The following is a 17,340-nucleotide window of genomic DNA, read 5'->3' on the forward strand; positions in this document are numbered from 1 at the left end:
TCTGGCAGCCGAGTGGCTCTTGATGCCCGGCGCCCCAGGAAGCCAGGCCCCGGTGGTGATGCTCTGTGCTTGGGTGACAGCAGGCCCCGCCGACTCACAAAAGCCAGCCCCTTAGAAGTGGCGACACTCATAACCACCGCGGGAAGAGTGGAGCCCTTGGGAGCTGTCTGCCGCCGCGGTGACTCAGCACATCCACCCAGAACTTTTTACTAGACTCTGCTTTAGTGGCTTCCACGAACTACTGAGTTTGGCGTGTGTTTTTATGTATTTAATAGAACATAGATTGGAACTAATGAAAGAGCGTGTGTAGTTTCGTAGAAAGTGCCGGGCTGCCTTCCCTGGTGGCGGTACCATTTTGTGTTCCCATCCGTAGCGGCAGAATTCCTGTGGCCCACACCGCCGGCGTTTGGTGCTGACCCTGGGTTTAGACCTTCCTAACAGGCGTGCTGTGGCGTCTGTTGATAGCGCCATTCGGTGACATAAGACGCGGGACCTCTTTTATGTACTTCACCACCTGAGGTGTTCCTTCAGGTCATCAGCTAAATATTGTTTTTTTGGTAGTGGGGGTCGAGCCCAGAGGCCCTTTACTGCTGAGCCAATCCCCAGGCCTTTTCTTTTTTTTTTTTGAGACAGGGTCTTGCGAAGTTGGTGAGGCTGACCTTAAACTTGATCTGCCTGGGGCTGGGAGTATAGCTCAGTTGGTAGAGTGCTTGCCTAGCATGCACAAGGCCCTGAGTTCAATTCCCAGGACCACCAAAAAAACAAACTTGATCTGCCTGCCTCAGCCTCCCAAGTCACTGGGATGACACGTGTGCATCTGGCTCTGACCAGATTTTAACGGGCTGTTGGTTTTCTTTTCCTTTCTTTGCCTTGCTGGGGATGGTACTGGGCCCTGAGCACCCTAGGCAAGTGCTCTGCTCCTGTGCTGCATCCCCACCCTGGCTTATTCATTTTTTTATTGTTCACTTTTAAGAGTGCCTTGTAACTGGGTTCAGTGACACACCCTTGTGATCCCAGAGACTGAGGAGACTGAGGCAGGAGGGTCGAAAGTTTGAGGCCAGCCTCAGCAACTTTAGTGAGGCCCTAAGCCACTTAGCCAGGCCCTGTCTCAAAATGATGTGGCCCAGGGGTAAAGTGCCCTGGGTTCAATCCCCAGTACTGAAAAAGGGGAGGGCAGAGGGCAGAGGGCAGAGGGCAGAGGGGAGAGCTTTATATATTTTGGATCCAAGGTGTTTATTGGATGTGTTTTGTCGGTGTTTTCTCCCAGTCTCTGGCTTGTCTCTCCTTCTCTTACCAGCGTCTTCTCAGGATCAAAGTTTTAACCTGGGTAACATTGACACGTGGGCCTTGTGACTGATGGGGACCAGTGAGGAGAAGCTATCCTTCTTGGCCCGTGTCACACTCAGTTCTAGAAGGGTTGCTCTGGCTGCTGTGGCCCCTAAGGGCAGCGGTGGGAGTGGCAGGGAGGCTAGTGTTCAGCTGCCTTTTTGGGGTGTAGTTTATCTACAGAGATAAAGTGCGATCTCATCAACTGTCCTGTGTCTGTAAATGTGAAGCCATCGCCCCATCAAGATAAGCCTCGGCCTGCCTCGGCCTGGAACCACAGGGGGCTCCTTCTTGTCCTCCACCTCTCTCGCCTTCCTGCCCCCACCACCTCTCCCCCTTCCTGCCCCCACCGGCAGCTGCTATCTGCCGTCCTTGGCGCTAGTTTGGATTTTCTAGAGTTCTGTAACCACAGGCTGGACGCGGGGCTAGCCTGGTCTCTAGCACTCAGTCCTTTTCTCCCAGCAGGGCCTCTGGACAGAGGGCCTCTACCTCAAGCCCTGGGAGACAGCTGCTGCTGTTGGTGCGTGTGGTCACCGGGAGGAGCGCGGGGCCGTGTGTGTGGCAGGTGTGTGACGGACCAGTGAGAAACTGCCTGCTGTTTCTGCAGTGCTTGTGCCATTTTGTATTTCTGGCCTCCAGGGAGGAGAGCCCAGTCCTCACTGGCTCTTGGTTCAGTCCTTGAGCTTTATCCGTTCAGATAGGGGTGCAGGGGTCTCTCTGGGGTTTGTGTGTTCCTAACGTCTAATGGCGTTGGGTCCTCACGTGCATATTTGCTACCTGTGTTTTCCCATTTGAGTCTTTTGACCATTTTAGAAAATTGCGTGATTTGTTCTCTTTGGGTTTTGTTGCTTGTTTGGTACCAGGGATTGAACCTGCGTCACTTAACCACGGAGCCACACCCCCTTTTTATTTTTTATTCTGAGACGCAGTCGTACTAAGTTGAACTCGCAATCCTCCTGCCTCAGCCTCCTGAGCTGCTGGGATGCCAGGCGTGTGCCCCCACCACCCCTGGCCATCATTCGTTTTCTTATTGAGTTCCGAGAGGTCTTCATGGAGCTGGACCTAAGTTGCCGCCTGTCAGCTTCCTCAGGGATGAGGGGCATTTCCGAGGAGGAATGTGGCCTCCGCTTCCAGCGGGACTTGGTTGCAGAATCACCCTGGAATCCCCCAGTGCCCTCTGCCAGCCTGGCTCCGGGTCTCTGGGGTTGAGCTGCCTGTTCCATTTCCTGCCTCTCCCTGAGCTCTAATCCCTGGTACTCAGGTGAGGTCCCCTGCTCTTTGGCCAGGTGTGGGGGACGGGAAGAGCTGCTGCCATCTCTGGTGTGTTGAGCGCTATAGGAACTGGCGCCCGTTTCCCCAGAAGAGCACCCTCAGAAGCGGGGGCGCCGAGACGGCCTCTGCTCGCGGGCTGCTGGCTGAGGATCAGGGAGCCTCTGCCCAGCAGTGCGTTTCTTTAGGCGATGTTGGGAACACCTTTCTGGGACAAGGGCGTGGTGTCCGTTGGGCTGCTGCCACGTGGGACCAACGCAGCCTCCTCCGGAGCCCGGGGAGCCTGCCGTTGCCCGCGGCTTCCTCTATCCAGCCGCTCTGTGTGGCACCTGAGTTGGGCTGTGACTCCCAGATGGACGGACACCCTCTGGGCTGCAGGACTCAGTGGTGGCTAGGAGATGCCCAAGGTGGTGCGGCTGCCACCACCGTTGATTCCAGAACATTCTCTCCACCCCACAGCAAACCTGCAACCTCAGCAATCGCTGCCATGCCCCTGGCCAGCCCCAGCGCCACCCTGGCCTGCCTCTGCCTCTGCCTCTGCAGATCGGCCTCTTCCGTGTCTCGCGTGCACGGCTTCATTCAGTGTGCGATGCACGCTTTCAGGGTCCATCCATGATCTCGGAGGCACTGGCAGCTACGTCAGTCCTTCTCACTGTCCAGCCATATTCCGTCATGTGGATCCACCATAACTGCTTCTTTCCCTGTCAGTGATGAAACAGGGTTGCTTCCTCCTCCTGGTGGCTGCAAAGCACTGCGGTGGACATCTCGGTCTGTTGCTTGAAATGGCTTTTGTTCAACTTAGAAGGGAAACAGCACCTCATGGTTGTGATGTGACAGGCCGTCCTGTGCTGATGGCTTGGGCTTCCGCCTCCGTTACCATGGAGGCCCATTCGGGGTGCGCTGGGGCCAGGGGAGGGAAGCCAGGGTTGCTTAGGGAGGTGGCAATGCCTGTTTGGATGGATGGGGCCAAGTCCAAAGGACACAGCACGGGGGGCCTCAGCTGTCCCTGCGTTCTGCTTGGCTGCAGCTTGGGGAAGAGCAGCAGCGGCCCGGGAAGACCATGCTCACGCTGTGCCGAGCCTTGTCCCTCCAGGTCCTCAGGAAGGGAGGCAGTGAAGCCTGTCTCGGGGAGAAGGTCAAGCAGTGAGTTGGCTGTCGAGACGGTCCTTGGGAGTGCTGGGGTGGTGGAGGCGTGTTTGGGTAAGACATGCTCTGTGCACCAGGTGGGCAGAGCTGTGGTTTCTAGGCCCTGGGCCTGAGGACTCTGGTCACTAAAATGGCACCCCAGGGCCTTGGGGACCTTTTGTCTGTCTTGAAGAGGGAGATAGACTGGCTGGACCTTGGGCACCTAGAGTTGTGGACAAAACGCTTCAGGGTTCTCGGACCAGGGAAGGGGGCAGTGGCCTGCGCCTGGATTCCTGGAGCCTGCAGCTAGGAGGCTGAGGCAGGAGGATCGCACGTTTGAGGCCAGCCTCAGTAATTTATTGAGACCCTGTCTCAAAATAAAAAATAAAAGGAGTGGGGATGTGGCTCAGTGGTAAAGCACCTCTGGGTTCACCAGTAGCAAAACCAAAATAAAATAACAAAGTGACCTGGTGGGCAGCTGAGGGCAGTGACCCCTGTCAGGATGGACCAGGCTCTCGGGGAAGGCCAAGGTGCCTTGAGTCTCCTCTGCCCAGTTCCAGGCGTGCAGCATCCCTGGGCTGGTGGGGCTGAGGACAGTGAGGGCAGCCTGGCACTTCCCACTGTGACTGTAGGACCCAGTGCGGATGCTGCTCATGTCTAGAGCTTCCTCCTCCCTCGTTTCACGAACAGGTGAGAGGGGCTGCTGGCAGCGCCGCTGGTGCCGCTAGAATAACTCACCTGGACTGCTTCCACGGGAATGGCCCCAGTTGGGAAGTCCTCCAGGACTGTTGGCACTGAGTGGCAGCGGAAGCCACGCCTTCCATAAGAGGCTGTCAGCTTGTCTGGCCTTGGGCCCTCCCTGCCTCCCGTTCCCTTTTGACAGCAGGCCTGGGAGACTGACCCAGAGGTGTCAGGGGCCGAGCGGGAGCCTGCTCAGGAGGGACACCTCCGAGTCACCTGGCTGGACTGTCTGGCATGGCCCCATCTGGTGGCACCTCCCCGTGCCGCCGCCCCTCCCCCTGGGGGTTCTGTCTCAGTCGCTGGTTGCAGGATCCTGGGAAAGCTGCCCTGCACAGGGTGGCTCCGGGGCAAGGTCCTGGGTGAGGTCGTGGTGGTGACACAGCGGGCCCTGCCCCTGGGCCCAGCCACTGCACCTGCCGCGGGCCACTGTGACTGACTCCTCCTCACACCCAGCGGAACCTGGGAGGCCGAGTGGGGAAATGCAGGCCAGGTGGGCCGCGGAGCCCTCGGGGCGCTTGGCAGCGGGAGGGCGCAGGGCGGAGGGCAGGGGTGGGATTGCCCGACCCGAGGCGCCTTCTTCGGCCAGCTCCAGGCCCTGGCGCACAGGGAGGTGGCCCGGGGCGGGTTTGAGCCCCGGGAGGTGGGCTCGGGTCTGGCGAGTCCTGGCAGCGCCCGTGACCTCCTCTCCTGCCTGCTTGCTGGAGCTCCGGAAGGCTGGCCTGGGCCGAGGAGGCCGGTGGGCAGCCTCCCCGGGGGCACCACAGAGGCTCCAGAGGCTGTCCTGGGGCTGCCCCTCCGCCTTCCTGCCCTCCTGCCTCCTGGCAGGGCGGCCGGGAGGGCTCGCAGAATCACGTCAGTCGTGGTGGTTTCTATGACCACTGGCTTTTGGGGACGCAACCTCTTCCTGTTTAGGTTGGGCAGCCCAGGAAGCCAGCCGGTGCTCCCACCAGGCTGGCCCAGGTCAGGCAGGCTGCCCTCACCCTGCATGGTGGGGAGGGTGAGTGGCCACGGAACCACTGCCGCTGCTGCCTGGCCTTGCTCTGGACCTGAGCCCGGGGTGTCCCGGCCGCCATGGCTTCCCAGCTGAGCAGGTGCTGCCAGTCACAGCCCCCCCAGGCTGTGTGGGGCCCACTGTGGGAAGATGGTGTGTCGGGAGACCCCGGGGTGGGAGGGATGTGACCCCTGTGCCTGGCAGACTGACTGGCTTCGTGTGGCCAGGAGGGTCAGCAGTGCACCTACCTGGCCCTGTGCTTGTGGCTTCTGGACGTACAGATGGTCACCCAAAGCTGGGACAGGAAGACCAGCCCCTGTGGCCCCGGGGGTTCAAGTCCCTGGGACATGGCGGCTGCCTGTCCTCGCAGCCTCTAGGTGCTCCTTTCCCTGCTGGCTTGCGCAGTGTCCCAAGGTCTGCGGAGCCCCGCTGCGCTTCCCACACGTGACCCCTGTCCCTGAGAGCTCAGGGTCCTGGGGTTAGGGTGCTGGTCCCTCCTCCCCTGCTCTGACCAAAGTGTGAGGCTGGAAAAAAAAACCGTGGTGAGTTGTCTACCCTGTTCTTCCCTGGGCCCTGGAGGGCCCTGAAACTTCTTTTCTCTCTTCTCTTCCCTCCCCACTCTTTCCCCTCCCCTCCCTTCTTCCAGGAATTGAACCCAGGGGTGTTTAATTGCTGAGCCACATCCCCAGCCCTTTTTAATATTTTATTTAGAGACTGTCTCGCTGAGTTGCTTAGGGCCTTGCTTTTGCTGAGGCTGACTTTGAACTCCATCCTCCTGCCTCAGCCTCCCGAACTGCTGGGATTACAGACTGCGCCAGGCTGGAAACTTTTCTTATCTCGTCTGTTTCTCTTGCCCCTGTCCTATTCTGGGGCATGGAGTAAGTCTCTGAGGGTTGGAGGAACATTGCAGAAACTTCTTAGGCAACCTGTTGAAGCAGAGTCCCATAGAAGATGAGGTGTTCACCTGTGTCCGACTGGCCCTCCAGGTCCAGCAGTTGGCACATGCTGCTTTGTCCCTCCTGCTGCGAAGCCCTAGCCCTTCTTCCAGGAGTGGCCACCCTGCCTCCCAGGCCTGGGCAACTGCCCTGGAACCACAGGTTTTGCAGCCCCCAGAGCGTGGGCACAGCCTCTGTGGCCATCACCCTGACCGCCACCTGCAGCACCTGACAGTCATCAAGATTTGTCCAGAAACCTCCATCCTGACCGTGGCTCTGTCTGCAGGAGGTCAGAGCCCAGCACCTGGCTTGTCCTCAGGCCACCTGCTGGGGCCTGTGGGTGTCCGTGTAGCTGGTTGCTGGCCGGCACGGGCAGCGGCCAGTCCTGCCTGTCTGGTGCCGCAGAGCCCTGGAGCGGATGTTGTCCTGGTGAAGCCGCTTGCTTGGCTGCCCTTCCTGCTTCAGAGCAGAGGAAGCCGCGCTGCTCCGCCCCGGTTGCCATGGTTTTCAGGCAGCCGTGTTGTAATTTTAGCACTGACATTTTGGAGGCAGAGTCAGAGACCCTGGCCACACTCCCAGCATGCTGTGGGAGGGGCGGGCAGGGGTCGGCCACCGAGGCCGTGTGGGCCTACCTGTGCCACTCATTGCTGCCTCCGTGGGAGGAACAGGGACCTCTGGGCAGGGGCTCCCATGAGCAGTGACCACAAACAGGCGGCTTAAACCAGCAGGGACGCTGGGTCGGGGCTCTGTGGTGGAGCACTTGCCTGGCGTGTGCAAGCTCCACTAAAAGTGAATCAGTGAAATAAAAGTGTCATGTGCATCTACAGCAAAACCAAACCGAGCAGCAGGACCTGTCTTCCCTGCTGGAGGGCAAGTCTGGAGGCTGGGGTCCAGCTGGCGTCCTCAGGGCCACGCTCCCTCTAGGGACTTTAGGGGAGGTGTCTCAGCTTCTGGTGACTTTGGGCTATCCCTGGAGGTCCTTGGCTGGTGGCCATGTCATTTCAGTCTCTTCCTGTTTGCACAGCCTCCTCCCTGTGGGTCTCGGGTCAGTTTCCCTGTAAGGACGTCAGTCACTGCGTTGGGCCACCCTGGCAGAGTGGCCGCCTCGTACCTGAGCCACATCAGCAAGGACAATTCGAAACAAGATCATTTGTAGTCACGTAGTTTAGGCCACAGGCTCCAGCTGCTAGGGTTCCTGCATGAGCCGGGGACAAGTGGCTCCTCCTGGTGTTCCACGGTCTCGTTGCTTGTTCTGGCCTCTACCTTTCCCCCTGGAGAAAGGGACAGGCATGAGAGAGCCACTGCTGCAGGGCACTCCTGGGATGGGTTGGCCAGTCCGTGTGTGACGGCGAGGTGGCCAAGGCCGCACAGGATGAGTGTCTTGAGCTGTGCCTTAGTTTCAGGTTGCAGGCTCCCTGAGCCCTCATCCAGGTGCTGTTCCCTTCCCCAGGAGCAGCGAAAGCTTCCCGAGGTGCTCCCAGGCCACTTGTCCCCACTGGTCTGTGCCTGACCATGTTGTACCTGACAGTGCCCCTCAGATCTTCCTGCCTCTTGCTCAAGCTGAGCGAGACTCTGCCATGCGAAGACTGCTGCGGTGCCGTGGCGGGGACGTCGGGGAGCGGCCAGCCTCCGCGTCACGGATGGCTTTGCACCAGCTGCTGGGTCCGCACTTGGTTTATGTCGGGCAGAGGTACCTGTGGGGCAGCCACCTGCGGTGGAACTGCTGGGCTCTCGAGGGCTGAGGCCGTCTCCCTCCCGAGGTGGCATCTGAATCACCCCATTCTCAGGTGGTCCTTTTCCTTCAGCTGAGTGTGGTGCTGGGTGTGCCGGTCACAGCAGGGGTTCGGCAGGGGTGGCTAGGAAGCTCCCCAGGGCGGATGAGATGAGGTGGAAGTTCTGGATGTCTCAGGGCTTCAAGTGCCTTACGAGGGAGCCGAGTCTGTTCTGCAGACAGGAAGGGCCTGGAGAGTCTCAGCAGACCTCCCAGAGGTCCTTGGGGGTAGCCAGGTGGGGGGTGAGTCGGGACCTGGGCAGACACCAGGGCCATCTTCCCAAACACCCATCTGAGTGTGAGTCCCCTACTTGAGTGTCCCCCGAGGGCCCCTCCTTCCAGAGGGGAGTCCAGCCTGTCCCCAACCTTGTGTGGCACCATGGGTCTGTGACTGCAGCCCGTCTTGTCCTCACCGCCATGTGGGCCTCATGTCAGCTTCCTGGGGTTGCTTTGTTTCTGGAACACATTGCTGGTCTTGGGGTGGGGCCCCTCTTGAAGCCCCCCTTCTCCCTGGAATGTTGCTCTATCCCTGCCCCTGGCTCCCCCTCCAGGTCTAGGAAGTTTCCCGGAGCCTGGGGTGGCTCCTTGACCTGTGTTTGCTCAGCTTCCTGAGGGTCCTTGTCATCGCCTGCTGCTCACGTCAGAGGGGACACTGCTAAGGGGGTTGGCCTTGGGGCTAGCCTTGAGCCCTGCCTGGCCTGTTCATCCCACGCCTATTGGACAGATGCTCTGACCTGGAGAGGAGCAGCTGGGACGAGGTGGGGGCGGAGTGAGTCAGCAGCCCCGCCAGGCTGGCTTCCAGGGCAGCGGCCAGGCTTGGCCGAGGGGAGGTGGCTGTGCAGGAGCCTGTCCCTGGGGTTCTGGGCTCAGTAGAGGGCAGGGAGTGCAGGGTTGGCACGGGCTGGCTGGACCCAGCAACCCAGGCCCGGGTAGGCATGTCAGGTAGGCGGTGCGCCTGGGACCTGGAGCCTCGGGGGACGTGTGGAAACCTGACCTCCCTGATGTGCCCGCGGGCCGCCCCGTGTGCACCTCCAGACCCTGGCCTGGAGCCCCGCCACCCACGCTGGCACTGATCTGCCAGGACCTCTTGTCTTCCCCTTGCTGAGAGCGTAGAGAACACGGGCCCTTCTCCTGCGTGTCTTTACTAAAACTGAGAACCGCGAGCTGGATGGGGGCCGTGGGTCTGGGCTCCCTGCGTGCCTCCCACACCTGCTGCTGGAGGGGAGGCACTTCCTGGTCAGCCAGGGTGGAGGCTCAGGAGGGAGGGAGGCAGATGCTGGAGCAGGCCTGGAGTGGGTGAAGGAAGGCCAGGCGTCCAGGCCGCGCTGTGGGGAGTCCGTTGGGGGCAGGGGCGTGAGCTGGGTTTCAGGCCTCGCGGAGGAGGCGACAGCAGAGTCCTCAGTCAGAAACAAGGTGCTTTGTGCCTGGCCTGGCCCGGCCCGGGAGGCCAGTTCGTCTGGAGAGTTAGGACAGCCTTTGATGCAGGACCCAGGGCCAGTGGGAAGGTGGCCAGGCTGGGGGCGGGGCAGTTCTGACATTTGGCATCCCCAGTGCTTATTCCCACGGGGTAGCACCAAGGGCCAGAGTCCCTGGGGTGGGCAGCGGGCAGTGGTGGCTCAGTGTCCCTCAGCAGGCAGCCAGTCCCTCCCTTTGAACCTCTGGTTCTCAGGGCTGGGTAACTGCAGGCCCTGTTTTGGCCCCTGTGCTGTCCCTGGCCACCTGTCTGAAAGGCTCCCCCGACTGCCTCTTTCCTGGTTGCTGGCTGGATTCCTTTCCTCCTTGGCTCTGCGGCCCCTGGTCTGTCCTTCCTCTCTGGCCAGCAGCATTGCTTTTGGCCAGCCGGTGTCGTGGGCCTCCCTGTACAGGAGGCTAAGTGTGGCTTGCAGCAGCGGACCAGGTTGCCCTGGCGCAGGTGCTCCTGTGGAGAGCTGGGCGGTTTTCCTCCCTGCCCTGTTTCCCCAGCCAGCCTCAGCTGTCCTGTGCCCGAAGCAGTGCAGGCTGGCGTGAGGAAAGGGACCACCTGCCTGGTGCAGCCAGAGGCGGGAGGCCCCTCCTGCTCAGTTAGAAACAGAATGGGGTTGGGGATTTAGCTCCCCAGCAGAGCACCTGCCAGGTACAAGGCCCTGGAAAAAACCCCCCAAAAAACAAAACAAACAAAAAATAGAATCAAAGGAGACCAGTTGCGGGCTGCTTTTTAACTCAGACTTTAAAAATCTCAAAAACCCTTACTAGCAGAAACTCAGTTTTTAAAAATATGAAATACTTCCAGGTGAACGTTAGAAGCAGGTGAAGTTGCTTTGTGCTCTGGGGTTCTCTGGTGCACATTACACATGTCACTGCCTCTTGGACACTATGCACTGCCCTGACCCTCTGTAACCTTTGGGTCCTACCTGGTACCAAGGCCAGAAGTCACTGAGTGGGCTCTGGTTCCCACCCCGACATCTCACCCAGGGTGAAGGGTGACTTGGTGGGGGCGGATGCAGGCAGCTGCCAGTCGCTCAAGGGGATCTGCCTTCATTTGCTCTAGAAAGTGGGCCCTTCCTAGATTCTCGCAGAAGAGAGAACGTGCTGCTGGTTCCATTTGTGGAACTTTTCCTGTGCGCAGGCCGTGGCTGAGGGTGTGGTTTACCTTGCCGTGGTCAGGTGAGGCCAGGCTGTCCCAGTGCCTGGTTTAAAGTGAGAAGATGAGGGACGTGCCTGGCAGCTGACCGGGGACACCCAGCTGCTGGGGAGGGGCTGGGGTTGCTTGGAGAGTGCTGATCAGCCCCTGGCCAGGTCAGAGCCCACCCCGACTCCGGGTTCCAGAGACGGTGTCGCTGACCTGCAGTCATCTGGGCGCACAGGTTCTGTGAGAGGTGCCCGTGGTGGGACCGCTGGCCTGCAGTCGTCGGGGCGCACAGGCTCCGCGAGAGGTGCCCATGGTGGGACTGTCACTGGCATGTTGGGCGCCTGGACATTTCACGATACCCCCACTGCTGGTGCCCACAGCAGGGACGGTCTTCACCGACCTTGGGCTGCGGCTCTCAGCTGGCCTGGACACCACCTCGGGCTCCCTCAGGAGCCCCTCACCCCATGGCAGGTGAGGAGCCGCGGTCCCCTGCTGACGGGCCCCAGGGGGCTTGACGGTGTGGCTGTGTCCAGTTCTCAGGTTAGTCACGGCTACCCAGCGGCTTTGGGACTGCTAACCGGGGCGGTGGCCCCTGGATAAGCTTTGGAGTCCCGGTCTGTGTCCTGGATGCCTGACGCAGGCTCTCTGGGCATGTCAGCCCTTGAGCTGCCGCCTGCTTCTGGCTCAGCTGAAGGTCCCCACTGGTACTGCCCTTTAAGGAGCACCACCTATGGGCACGCCAGGCCCAGCACTGGTGCTGCCGCCCTGCCTTGCGGGTTACTGTCCCGTCAGGGCCGACAGGGCTTGTGTGGTCCCAGTTGGCAGGGCGGGGTTCTCCTCGAGGCAGGCTGGGTGCCCTGGGTCCCTAAAGAGCACGTAGAGCCACCTCCACCGCCCGTCAGTTTGGCACTCGGCTCTGACGAGCATGGCGTGGGGGAGACCCTAGACCCGCAGGGGGTTCCTCTGCGTCCTTGGGGAGCCTTCGAGCCCTCTGGAGGGCCTCCTGCACTCACCTCACGCCTTCTCTCCCGTCCTAGGATCATGCGGCCAGATGATGCCAATGTGGCCGGCAACGTCCACGGAGGAACCATCCTGAAGATGATTGAGGAGGCCGGGGCCATCATCAGCACCCGGCACTGCAACAGCCAGAATGGGGTAGGTGCTGCCCGGGCCGCGGACAGGCCCCTGCTCTGCACCCCGAAGGCCACGCCAGGATGGAACCCGAGTCTCAAGCCCTCCCTGTCCTTCCCCAGCAGGCCTGGTGGGACCCCTTGGGATCATGTTCGGCTTGGGAAATGCTGGAGACAAGCTTCCTTCCAGCTGGCAGGCTGTCGTAGGTCAGCGTTTTCATCGCTGTGAGGACAGCGCAGAGGAGGAAGGTGTTTGGGCTTCCTGGTTTCAGAGGTCTCCGTCCGTAGGTGGCTGACTCCCTTGCGCTGGGCCCAGGCGCGGCAGCACGTCCTGGCAGAAGGGCCCATCGGAGGGAAGCTGTTCCCCTCCTGGCAGGAAGGAAGCAGAGAGAGAGGAGTAGGGAAGACACCTGTCCAGGGCAGCCCCAGTGACCCTGCAGGTAGCAGCCGTCCATTCTGATGGGGATGGGCTGACGCGGTCACACTCAGTCCAGGTGTCGCACTCTGAACGTCCCTGCATTAGTGGGGGAGCTGGACGAGGGCTCTCACCACCTCGCCTCCTGGTCTGGGCTCCGCCAGGAGGCGTGTCGCCAGCCCCATTGGCTGTTCTGTCTGAAGCCCAGCGGGCCCTGTGGGTGGGAGTTTGTCGCAGCCATCAAGGGCTGGAATGTCTGTAACGGACAGCCCTGAGCCTGGGTCCCACCTCGGCTGGTGACCAGTGCTGTGGCTCTCTGGGCCTCGGCCACTTCCTGTTGCCCTGAAGCTCAACTGGTCTACATAGCTGTGCCCATGGCAGGACCAGCCCATGTCCACCCCTGCAGCGGCACAGTGAGAGACGCGTGTGGCCAGGACTGGGTGGGCAGGCTCTGCAGCTGGGTATCCCTCACCTCTGGGACCTGACGTTTTCTCTGAAGACTGGCCAGGGGGAGAGAGACAGCGAGCAAAGGAGGAGAAAGGTGGCACCATGGGGAGCCCATGGCCATGTGCTTGGGCCTTGCTAGCACTCCTGGGCAGAAGGGGAGAGACCACAGGACCCCGCTGTGGCCTGGCTTGGGCTTGTGATCAGTCCACCCCACCACGGGGCTGAGTGGAGGTGAGTCGAGGCCTGGGGCCCACAGGGGCACTGCTAGTTCTGTGGAGCAGGTGGCATGATGGAGGGAGGACATGCTGGCCCTGCCCATCCGGCTGTGCAGAGCTGGGCCTCTGCGCCCCACAGGTGCCCTGCTCGGCGACTCCATGGAGCTCGCCTGAGGCTCCTTTGTTTGGACGGAACGTGCGCACTGTGTGACGTTGTGGTGGTTCTTGAAATATTTCAAGTTTTTATTCTTTTATGTGCTCTTGTGATCTGTGGTCAGTGATCAGTGACTTTTTTTTTTTTTTTTTTTGAGTGGGACGGAGCTGGGGATGGAACCCCGGGCCTCGTGTGTGCCAGGCAAGTGCTCTGCTGCCGAGCCACAGCCCGGCCCTGGTCAGTGACACACACACACACACACACACACATATGTATGTATGTACGTGTATATACGTATTTGGTACCAGGGATTGAACCTGTTCACTCAAAAAGACCGGGCAGGATGCAGCCCTCACAAGTCATCTCAGCTGTTTATTCAGGGGTGCAGGAGGGATAAAATGGTGCCTGTGGACCCACTTTCCTAAGAATGAGCCACTGAACAAAGAAATGGACTGGGTGTATGTAGGTCATGCTGAGGAGCGGTCTAGGGTGCGTTCAGTTTTCTTGGGCGCTTGGGAATTTGAGGTCTGTGGGCAGCGACAGGAGAGGATTTACCCTGGGGGAGATGAACGCCTCCTAGGGACTGTTTCTTTTAAGGATGATAAAACGCCTCCTCCCTGCCTGCAGCTGGCACCTGGTCCTGGGAGATGAAGGCTGTCAGTACATGACCTTCATTTTTACTTCTTTTTCTCAGGCCTCATTATCCTGGGAATTTCTCCTTCTCCATATCTATGAGGACCCATGTATGCTTAACCACTGAGCCATGTCCCCAGACCTTTTTGTAGCCCAGCCCGATCAACACCTGCTCTTTGGTGTCATTTTGCAGTTTTGGGGCGCCATGAACTGCACCCCTATAAGTGGGTAAGCTTAATCAGAAATGGTGTGTGTGCTGACTGTTCCACCGGCTCTGTTTCCCTGTCCTTGGGCTTTCCTGGTTCCTGAGACATAATGACCCTGAAATCAGGACATCTGATACCTCTACGGTGGCCCCTGCAAGTTCACCTGAGAGGAAGAGCCATACATCTCTCACTTTAAATCAAACTAGAAATGGCTAAGCTTGGTGAGGATGGTGTGGTGAGCCTCCCAGATAGCCTGAGAGCTGAGCCTGGCGGTGCAGGGGGAGTACTCTTCAAGGGGACACCCCACTCTGCTCTAGAGAGCTCCCTAGTGAGGGGGTGACATGGCCTGTCCTAGCTGTCACTGTGGCAGACACTTGAGAAAAACATCTTAGAGGAGGACAGGTTTATGTTGGCTCAGTTTCAGGTTCCAGCCCAAAGTCGGCTGGCTCAGTCACTTTGGGCCTCAGGTGAGGCAGAGCATCATAGGCACTGGAGGGTGTGGTGGGGGGCTGCTCAGCTCATGGCAGTCAGGAGGCAGAGAGAGACTGGGGAGGACTCAGGGGCAGGATAGGCCGCTTGGAGGACCAGCCACAAGACGTTCCCTTCAGCCAGAGGGATCCAGAGCCAGGCCCTCACTCTCCTCCCTCCTAGGAGGGCCCGGAGGGGAGGCCCTGCAGGAGGAAAGGCGGAGGCCGGCCAGGGTCGCTCAGGAGGTTGAAGGGAAGACGCCAGCCCCACCGGTTGCAGTGCAGGTGAAGCAGCAAGGCCGCGTAGAAGCTGCAGCGCTGTCCCCAGGTCCAGCTGGGATGGCCATGGAGCTGCTGCCCTCAGCAGCAGTTTCCAGCGTGGACCCAACGGCCTTCTGTTGGAAGAAGATGGGCCTCCATGGCGACGCCTAGCCAGATCCTCAAAGGGCCGCCGACTCCCTTGTTCGGGGCTAATGCGGCGGTGACTTCAAGTTGACGGTGAAGCTCGTTGGGCTTTCTGCGAACGCCAGGGCCCTTCAGACGACACTACCCTGCGGTGCCTGTGCTCTGCCAACCGAGCAGCGCAGGCTGGTGGCCTCGCGTGTTGGAACAGGGCCTGCTGACGCGTCCACGGTCAGGGCCGCTGCTCGGAGCGGAGGCTCCTTTCAAGCACCGCTGCTCACCTCCCGTGCGCCTGCTTTCCCAGGAGCTCCCAGGGGCCGCAGGGAGATTCGCGTCGCTCTCACCCTTGCCAGCCGCCTCCACTGCGCGGCCTCTGGATTAGGAGTGACTTAGACTTCCGAGCCCTGTTGTCAGACTGCGGCGATTCACGGAGGAGGTCAGAACAGCCACACGTAGGCAGGCGTTTGGACGGAGTTGACCTGGTGTCGGGGACCACCCTGAGGGGTTCAGGGCCTCTGTGGAGGAGGAGCTGCGGGTGTGGGGGAAGCAGGACTGGAAGAGGAGCCCGGAGTGGGGCCCGGTGGCTGCCCTCCCAAGGGACAAGAAGCTGCCTCGCACGGATGCGCCCAGAAAGTGGAGTCTGGAGATGGAATCTACTCCCGAGGGCGCCCTGGACACTGCTGAGCGGCGACAGAGGCTGTGGAGTATCACATAAACGAAGCTGATGTGGCTGCAGGGATTCAGATGATCGACGGCAACTTTAAAAGTTCTGTGAGTGAATGCCATCACAGTGCTGCAGAGATCCGTGGAAGGCAGTCAGCTGCTGTGGTGAATTTCAGTCGTCTTAAGAAATTGCCGGGCTGGGGCCGAGCTCAGTGGGAGAGCCTGTGCGTAGGAATGGTTTCATCCCCAGGACCGCCCAAAAACAGTGAAGACGAAATTGCCACACCCTCTCCAGCCAGCACCACCCTGATGGTCCACAGCCAGCAACCACAGGCAGGACCCTCCACCAGCAAAAGGGTTCTGACTTGCCCAGGCCTCAGATGATCATGAGCACTCTTGAGCGTTAAAGTTTGTTTGCGGTGCTGTGGGTGGAGCCTCGGGCCTCACGCAGGCTGGGCAGGTGCTCTACCCTGACTGCAGCCCCAGTCGCACGATAAGGTATCTTTTAATAAGGTGTATACATTGATCCTAAGACACGATGCTGTTGCACACTTAATATGTACAACGTAGGGAAGCAGCTTTTTTAAAAAAAATGTTTTAGATATTGATAGACCTTTATTTTACTTGTGTATTTATATGCAGTGCTAAGCGCTCCACCACTGAGCCACAGCCTCAGGCCCTGCAGGCAGCTTCCTGTGCCCTAAGAAACCTACTCTCATGTCCCTTGCCCGATTGCGACATTTGCCTTCGGCAGTAGTCTGGGGCCATACCTGCCTCACCCCCTCCTCTGCCTAGATAAACAGACCTAGAAGCCAGAGAGGGCTCTCCCACCTCTCCACTGCCTCTCCTGGTGGACGCCGTGCTCAACCTCTCTGGGGTTGTTTTTAAAGGGCGCTACTTCATTCACGAGGGCTCTACCCTTAGGATCTGATCCCAGAGCCCCACTTCCTAAAACTTGGATTTCAACACATGCATTGTGGGACACAGACATGGAGACCACAGTGGACTCGTTCAGCCCTCAGCGGTGAGCCAAGGAGGGTGCAGGAGGTGCCTGCTCGGCCACTTGGCTTTGTTCTATCCAGGGGGCCAGGAGAAACTCAGCTGCCACCCCGCCACATCAGAGCGCCCTCTGGTGGCTGTGGGAGGATGGGCCTGAGCCTAGGAGGCCAGGAGTGGAGTGGGCCGAGGCCCTGATAGACCTTCCAGAGAAAGACCCAGAAAGAGTCCCAGGCAGGCCTGGCAAGAGGGGGTGACAAGGGAAAGGAAAAGCCCTCTGGACTGGGGTGTGGTGCGGCTTGGGAGACCAAGGGGGCAACGTGCTGCTGAGGACGGTGGAAGCCACGTGGCCAGCTGTATTGGGCAAGATTGGAAGTGCTTCAGCTTGTGATCCTCAGGGCACCGGAGGCATGGTGGCTTTGCTGTTCTTGTCACCCTGTTGCCTCACAGATGAGGCAACTGAGCTCCCGGGAGAGGTGGAGGCCCCCCAAGAGGCCTTGGGATAGGTCTGGGCCAAGAGTCCAGGCCTAGAACTCCTGCTTTGAGTCCCTGTTCCCCTGGGCCTGAGCTGTGGAAGGGACAGTTCAGGGCACCTCGGCAGGACAAACCTCTGGGCAGGTGAACCCCTAGAGGCTCCAGGCTCAGAGGGGTCTCAGTTCAGGCAGCCCCAGCACCTGAGGTGCTGGTCACAGGTGGCAGAGTGCTGACCACTGGGGACCTTCACTGGACCTTGGTGGCATCGCCTGCGACTTTAATACCACAGTGCCGGCCCTCAGCCCCTCCCCCAGGCTTCATTGGCCTCTGGACCTCCATGCCTCCCTGTGTCCCAGGCTCACATCTCTGCAG

The 17,340-nt window shown here is 59.9% G+C and overlaps 1 protein-coding gene across 4 annotated transcripts in view; it reads left to right on the forward strand.

The window, feature by feature from the left end:
- The window catches only part of Acot7 (acyl-CoA thioesterase 7), a 76,225-nt gene that overhangs the window by 9,940 nt on the left and 48,945 nt on the right, over positions 1 to 17,340 (forward strand). For 2 of the 4 annotated variants that reach the window (XM_047542516.1, XM_047542520.1), the window contains exon 2: positions 11,804 to 11,921. In XM_047542516.1, the coding sequence (XP_047398472.1) occupies positions 11,804 to 11,921 (118 nt within the window). Of the gene's footprint in view, positions 1 to 3,655; positions 3,739 to 4,806; positions 4,952 to 7,837; positions 8,078 to 11,803; positions 11,922 to 17,340 lie in introns of those variants that run through there. The other 2 variants (XM_047542506.1, XM_047542527.1) reach the window with 2 other exon arrangements.

This window comes from Sciurus carolinensis, chromosome 1 (genome assembly GCF_902686445.1).
Source record: "Sciurus carolinensis chromosome 1, mSciCar1.2, whole genome shotgun sequence".
In the NCBI taxonomy this organism is placed as follows: domain Eukaryota; kingdom Metazoa; phylum Chordata; class Mammalia; order Rodentia; family Sciuridae; genus Sciurus; species Sciurus carolinensis.